General features: G+C 48.2%; 1 protein-coding gene across 1 annotated transcript; it reads left to right on the top strand.

Moving 5' to 3' along the window:
* The first annotated feature begins 200 nt into the window (after positions 1 to 200).
* CRYBB2 (crystallin beta B2) lies at positions 201 to 6,579 on the top strand. The gene is made up of 5 exons (XM_036741400.1): positions 201 to 254; positions 1,423 to 1,541; positions 4,826 to 4,958; positions 5,831 to 5,973; positions 6,411 to 6,579. The coding sequence occupies exons 1-5, from the start codon at positions 201 to 203 to the stop codon at positions 6,577 to 6,579; spliced, it is 618 nt and encodes a 205-aa protein (XP_036597295.1).
* The last annotated feature ends 429 nt before the right edge of the window (positions 6,580 to 7,008 follow it).

The raw sequence follows: 7,008 nt of genomic DNA, 5'->3' as shown, positions 1-7,008 counted from the left end.
TTACACCAGATGGCTACTAAAGTCCTTTTGCAAGTTTAAAAGTCTGAGATTCTAGAATTCTGACTTACTACAGAGAATCTTTATCCGGGCTGCAAAAGTCTGTCCAGATTTTGTTTGGGTTTTTTTTTGGGAGGGGGGGGGAGCTTCCTAACTGCTTCTTGCTCTTTCTACCCTCTTCAGCTTCCATCCTGAGTGACACCATGGCGTCAGACTACCAGACTCAGTCCTCTAAACCGCAGCCCCTCAACCCCAAGGTTGGTGCATCCTTAAGCATGTTTCTTGAGTGCAAACTCACTTTCGTGATCTGAGCCTTGGTTTCCCCCTCTGTGAAAAGAGGAGATTGAAATCAATCAGGGGTTCTTAACCTGCTAATTCATACTAAAGCCTTAATAACTTGTAGACTCACCAAATATCAGACTTGGGCGGGACCTTAGAGCTCATGTAGTCCAGTCTCTTTCATTTTACAGAGAAGGAAAACTAGGGCCTCCAGAAGGGAAGTAACTTGTCCAAGGTCAGGGCTGGAGATCAGGCCAACTCTCTTTCCACTACCTGCCTCAGTAGAGAGAGCAGGCAAAGGAAGGAGGAGAGGGAGAGGGAAGGCTATTTGCTGAGCATTTCTTCTCTGCCATTTGTCACTTGAGGGATGTCTTCTGGAAGGCAGTGGGGAGCAGGGACAGATTTCCAGGTGGAAAGCTGGACTCTGGTGTGTGTGTGTGTGTGTGTGTGTGTGTGTGTGTGTGTGTGTGTGTGTATCTATGCATGGGTGAATGCATGTATATTATTAGTGTGTATTGTGTGTGTGTATATGCTCACATGCATGTACCTGCCCAAATTGGGGAGAGGGAGTGGATGGCCTCCAGACTTCCCTCTGTGGAACAAACTATCCATTAGACTCTTCCTTAGACAAAACCGTACTCCCCTCCCCCTAGCTCCACTCCCCATTGGCCCCAGTCAGGGGCAGGGCAATTGTCCTCCCTTTAGCTGTGATTAGGTTAGGGAGTGCTGAGTTGGTCCAAGGAGCTAATCTTATCCAGTGACTGGGGAGGCCCAGCTGAGCCTGCAGAGTCATCCTCTGAGAGGCAGGTGGCCTCTTCCCCTCCTCTCTTCCACTCTGCCATTTCTTCAGGAGGGTGAGAGGGAAGAGGTTCTTGGAGAAGGCCGATGCCAGTGGTCTCCCAGTGAAGACCTGCCTTTGACCGACCACCTCTTCCCCAGAAGTCTTTGTTTGTTTTCCAGCAGCAATTCATGAAACACCTCAGAGGATCATAGGTCGAGAGCTGGAAGGGACCTTAGACCTCATTTTACAGATAAGGAAACTGAGTCCCAGGGAGATTATGGAATCATAGAATGAGAGCTGGAAGGAACTTTGGAGACCTTCAAGTCCACCCCCTACAGTGGCTTTCTCTTTTCTCTGGTGTCTAGATTGTCATCTTTGAGCAGGAGAACTTCCAGGGCCGCTCCCATGAGCTGAGTGGGCCATGTTCCAACCTAAAGGAGACTGGGATGGAGAAGGCGGCCTCCATCCTCGTGCAGTCAGGACCGTAAGTGACTTTTGGTCCAGCTTGTCGTGGCATTGCTAGAAAGAGGCTTGGGATGGAGACAGGACAAGCCTGGAGGGAAGTGTGGGCCAGGGAAGGGGTGAAGGGCAGGGCATGGCCCTGACTGAGTCCCTGGAAGTTTGACCCAAGGGCCAGGCCTCCTGGACAACTGAGCTGGGTCTGTTTGATCCAGGTCAACAAACCCTTACTAAGCATCTACCCTGTGCATTACCCTGGGAATATAATGATGGAATAGTCCCTGCCCTTGGGGACCCTACATTTTACTAAGTGGGGATAAGAAGACAATTACATACAAACTTATAACAAAAATTATAGTGGGATAAGAACATAAGAGAGGTCTGGAGTGGTCCAAGAGATCTGAAGGCAATGAGGCCATAAGGAGGCCTACCTGGGGAAGGGGGCACCTGACCTGGCCCTTGGGCGAAGAAGGTTTCAGAGGAGACAGCATTCTGGCCCTGAGGAACATTGCCTACAAAGGTGCAGAGGGGGGAAAAGCTGAATGTGAACAGTGCCTACAAAGGATAGTAGAATTAGCCAAGGGAAGTTGTGGGTGAAAGTCAGAAAGGTCCATGGGATCAAAGTTGCAGAGTCTTGAATGCCAGGCTAAGGAGAGAGAGAAATAAAAGAGACAGACACACAGAGAGAGAGACAGAGACACAGAGATGGAGAGAGAGACAGGGAGAGACAGACAGAGAGAGAAGGAGAAAGAGACACTGAGATGGAGAGACAGATACAGAGATGGAGAGATGCAGAGACAGAGACACAGATGGAGAGAGACAGAGACACAAAGAGAGACAAAGAAAGAGACAGAAAGACAGAAAGAAATGAGAGACAGAGATACAGACACACACTCACATGCACACATAAGAGAAAAAGATGATAAGGAGGTAGATGATAGATTAATTGTTAGATGGACAGATAGATGGTAGAGGCTGTCTTAAGTGCTTACTATGTGCCAGGCACTGTGCGTGTTCATACTTTATTTCATAAGCAACGGGGAGCCATCGGCAGCTCTATGTCCTGTGTCCTCAGGTTCCTTCCAGCTCTCACGTTCTTTAAATATGATTCTAAAGTTCCTTCCAAACTCTACGAATTTGTGTGCATTGAAAAGATCCGAAGGAATGGCTTCATTCCTCCAAAAAGCTATATTTTAACTCAGACCAAAGAAACCTTCAGCAAAAGGACCTGGGCTGGTTGTCTGGTAGAAAATCTTTGTCTAGGGCCCCCTGGGAGCATGGCAAGGCTGCTTAGTTCTGAGGTTTCAGGTTGAGATAAAGCAGCCTCTGGAAGAAAAGAGAAGCATCTCTCTGGGTGGCAGACAGCTGGAATCTTCCTCTGGAATGTCAGAAAGGATGATCAGTACCATTCCTGGCCCAGGGTGATCTAAAGGAGGCCCCTTCCTTTTCCTTCCCAGGACACGGGCAAAAAAATAGATGAGTACTTGTGAGCGAGGCCAGCCTTCCAACATTAATAACTCATGACCAGGCCCTACAGGCCCTGGCTTGGCCTCTTAGCTGCTAGGCCCTCCAGAGTGACAGGAGGGTCACTCTTTCCCTGGTCCTGGATGCAGGTGTTGCTGTGGGGCTGCTATTTATAGTGTGGCCAGTATTGAATGACAGAAACTCACTGCTTCATCCCCCTCCCTCTGTACTCCCCCAGTCCCAACCCTGACCCACCTAGCTTGGCCTCCCTTCTTCTCTGCAGAAGTGAGCTTTCTTCCCCCGGGTTGGGGATGACAGAACGTGTTTGATTTGAGCATCCTGGCAGGGCCTCAATCAGCTAGGCAGTTGGGAGGTTGTAGGCTAGGGGTCTTGCTTGTGACTTTTGAGTTACCACCCTTCTCCTACCACCTAGAGGCTAACCCCAGACAACACTGCCCACTTACTCCCTGGATTAGCAGGGACACAGTGCTTCTCTTTCCTCCTGATATAGTCAGGGGCTGTTGGATCTGCGTTACTAGGTCCTGCTCTGACTCTCTAGTTTAAAAGATATGGTTAGCACACATTTCTTTAGGTGGTGCAGCGGAGAGAGCCTGGAGCATAGAGTCAGGAAGATCTAGGCTCAAATCATAGCTCAGACATTTACTATAGCAGTGAGACCCTGGGCAAGGGGCTTGAACTTCTATTTGCCTCAGTTTATCCATCGGTAAAACAGGTGTAACAATACCGCTTCCCTTTCAGGGTGGTTATAGGATGAAATGTGACCACCGTAAAAGAACTTAGAAGTCCTATTTTATAGATGCTAGCTAAAATTATTAAATGGTAGAACCAAATCGAACCTAGCTTCTCGGACTCCAAAGCTAGAGTTTTTTCTACTATTCCACCCTGTCACTGTAGCTCACACCCCTCATTTTCACAAGGGTCTAGTGATTTTATCAAGGGAGATTGTGGCATCTCTTCCTTTGTAGATTTTTTGGCAGTAGTAGATTGATGTAATGCCTCACATCCTCCCCTCCAGTCCTCCAGTCCTCACCTTCAATCTGTATCACTTTCATCAATTACTTCATCATTAATGGCCAGCAGAAAGGGGTCTTGGGAGTCATCTACTCCAACCCCTCATTTGACAGATGAGGAAACTGAGGCCCCAAGAGTTTCAGTGACCGCAAAGATAATGCAGATGGCAAAGCTGGGGTTACTAAGTCTGCTTTCAGCTCTTCAGCTATGGAATTTCCCTTGGTAAATTAGAGAGAGCTGTCCTGGAATTCGAAGAGCAGAGCAGAGAGTCTTACAGCAAAAAGGAGGGTCTTACAGCAAAAAGTAGGCCCTTAGAGAAAGCTTACTGATTGATTGCTATGAGACTGGCAGTAACAGACTCCTTGGGTTATCTCAGGCTAACCTTGGTTAAGAGCAGAGATCCCAAAGCCAGGGCCTAGGAAGCGAATCTGTCACTGGCAGGCTCTCCTAGCTCCTTCAGTGACTACAAGAAAACGCAATACAGAGGGTGGAATAGAGGGGTGGGGGCCCGGCATTCCCAAGATCAGTCTATCCCTAGCACCTAGTCAGGACTGGTCTGGGCTGGGGCTTTCCCGGCAGAGGTGAGGCAGGGAGAACCATAGCCTGGTGCTTGGCTCTTCTCTGGACATTCATTGGAGGGTTCTGTGAAGCATCAAAAAGCCATGGCCTAGGTGAGGATTTTCTTAGGAAAAAGTTGGAGGTGGGCATGGTGGTATTGATGTGGGACTGGCCTGAAGACCTCTAAGGAAAGAGGCTGCACTGGTGTGGACTCTCTAGCTGTGTTAACTCTGTCTGTCTGTCTGTCTGTGGCAGCTGGGTCGGGTACGAACAGGCCAACTGCAAAGGAGAACAGTTTGTGTTTGAGAAAGGTGAGTACCCTCGATGGGATTCTTGGACCAACAGCCGCCGGACTGATGCGCTCAGCTCACTGAGGCCCATTAAAGTGGTGAGTCTCTTATCCCCTTTCTGCCCCACTAACCTCTTCCTTCAAGGCCCAGGAAGCAACTAGGGGCCGATTTCTGGGCCATTTTGCCTCTTCTGACCCCGGGCAGAAGAAATTTGTTTTCACTTTCCTGCATGTTCCTGGTGTTTCTTTGCCCTTAATTCTCTCTGTTGATTATTTCTTATTTATCCTATACTGTATATAGCTTGTTTGCATTTAGTTATTTGTGTGTCCTCTTTCCCCTCTCCCCAATTAGATCATAATCTCCTTGAGGGCAGGGACTGCCTTTTGCCTCTCTTTGTATCCCTAGCACTTAACACAGTGCCTGGCACATAGTAGGCATTTAATAAATGTTTACTGATTGATTCCCAAGGGCTCTGAAAGCTCTTAGGTCCTAGCTCCCCATAAGCATCCCCTTGCTGTATCCCAGGAATCAGGAAGACACCTCCTACTGCTTATATCATTACCCGATGTAATTTTTCAGTTCTGCACACCATGACCTATGGGCCCTGTTCTCCCCAGATCTTCCACTTTTTTTGGTGAACCTTGAACAAATCACTCTCTGAGATGCTCTGAGTCTCAGTTTCTTCAGCTGTGAAAGAAAAGAGTTTGGCTAGAGAGCAGGTTCTTAATGTTTTTGTGTCGTAGAAGCCCTTGCCAAGTGGATGAAGTCTGCGAACTCTTTCTCAGAGTAGTACTGAAAAAAAATCATAATTGAAATAAATGCTAAATTTCCATTAGAAAACAGAACAAATATTTTTCCTATCTAAATTCATAGATCCCCTGAAACCGATCTGCAGACCCCAGGTTAAGAATCTAGATGATCTCAGGGCCCTTTCTCACTCTGAATCTCAATTCTATGTCTTCTTTCACAGGACAGCCAGGAGCACAAGATCATCCTTTATGAAAACCCTAACTTCACTGGGAAGAAGATTGAGATCATTGATGACGATGTGCCCAGTTTCCATGCCCATGGCTACCAGGAGAAAGTATCATCTGTGAGGGTACAGAGTGGAACGTGAGTACTATCCAGGAGTGGGCATCGCTGGGGTGGGTGGCAGACACTGGTGTTCTACCACTTAGTGGCTATATGACAAACGCCTTTGCCCCTCTGTGGATCAGTCTTTCCATCTCTAAAATGGAAAAGCATTATAAAGCTCCTACTATGTAACAGGAGCCACATGCAGATGGATCTGTACAGATAAGCTATAGACAAGATCAATAATCACAGAGGGAAGCATTAGGCTTAAGGGGGATTGAGAAAGACTTCTTCACAGTGATAGAGAAAATAAAGAGGCCGTGGAAATGCTCAGAGGTATCCTACACTGCCATTCCTTCAGTGTTTCTCTGGGATCCCGGTCACCTATGCAGCTCAGGCGAGGCCACACCCTCAAGTCCAACAAGGCTGACCCTGCACTATCATTCTCTCTTTCTCTGTCTCTCTGCCTTTTGCAGGTGGGTGGGCTACCAGTATCCAGGTTATCGAGGCTTCCAGTACCTATTTGAGAAGGGGGAATACAAGGACAGCAGCGATTTTGGGGCCCCCCACCCCCAGGTTCAGTCAGTAAGGCGCATACGGGATATGCAGTGGCATCAGCGGGGTGCCTTCCACCCAACCAGCTAGAGCGCCTTCCCCCCCAGCACCACCATCATGCAGGGATGAGGACCCACGCTCCTCTCATCACTCCCAGTCCAGGCCACCCTACTGTCCAAGCAAGTTAATAAAGTGTGAACGGCAAAGCTCTGGTCTGTTTGTTCTTTGTTCTCTCTTCTGGATGAATCTGGGGAGATGCCCAGTCTATGTGACGGGGCCTTGGGCTGGAAGTCAGGAGAGAAATGAATTCTTCTAGGCTCAGATTTGCCAATTGAGAGGTAAACTGTCTATTTGGCCTAGAGAGAGACACTTACCCTTTCTGACTTCAGTTACCCATCAGATGGGGAAAATGATACTTCCCCTGTCTACTTGACCTAAGGTGGATTGATTTCCTGGGGAGCTGAGGACCTGGGCTGGCCTCACAATATGTTGCCTACCTTTGTATGATCTGAAGGGCCA

The sequence above is a fragment of the Trichosurus vulpecula genome, chromosome 1 (genome assembly GCF_011100635.1).
Source record: "Trichosurus vulpecula isolate mTriVul1 chromosome 1, mTriVul1.pri, whole genome shotgun sequence".
In the NCBI taxonomy this organism is placed as follows: Eukaryota; Metazoa; Chordata; class Mammalia; order Diprotodontia; family Phalangeridae; genus Trichosurus; species Trichosurus vulpecula.
Note: the sequence above shows the minus strand (reverse complement) of the source record. Positions and strands in the feature narration are given on the sequence as shown.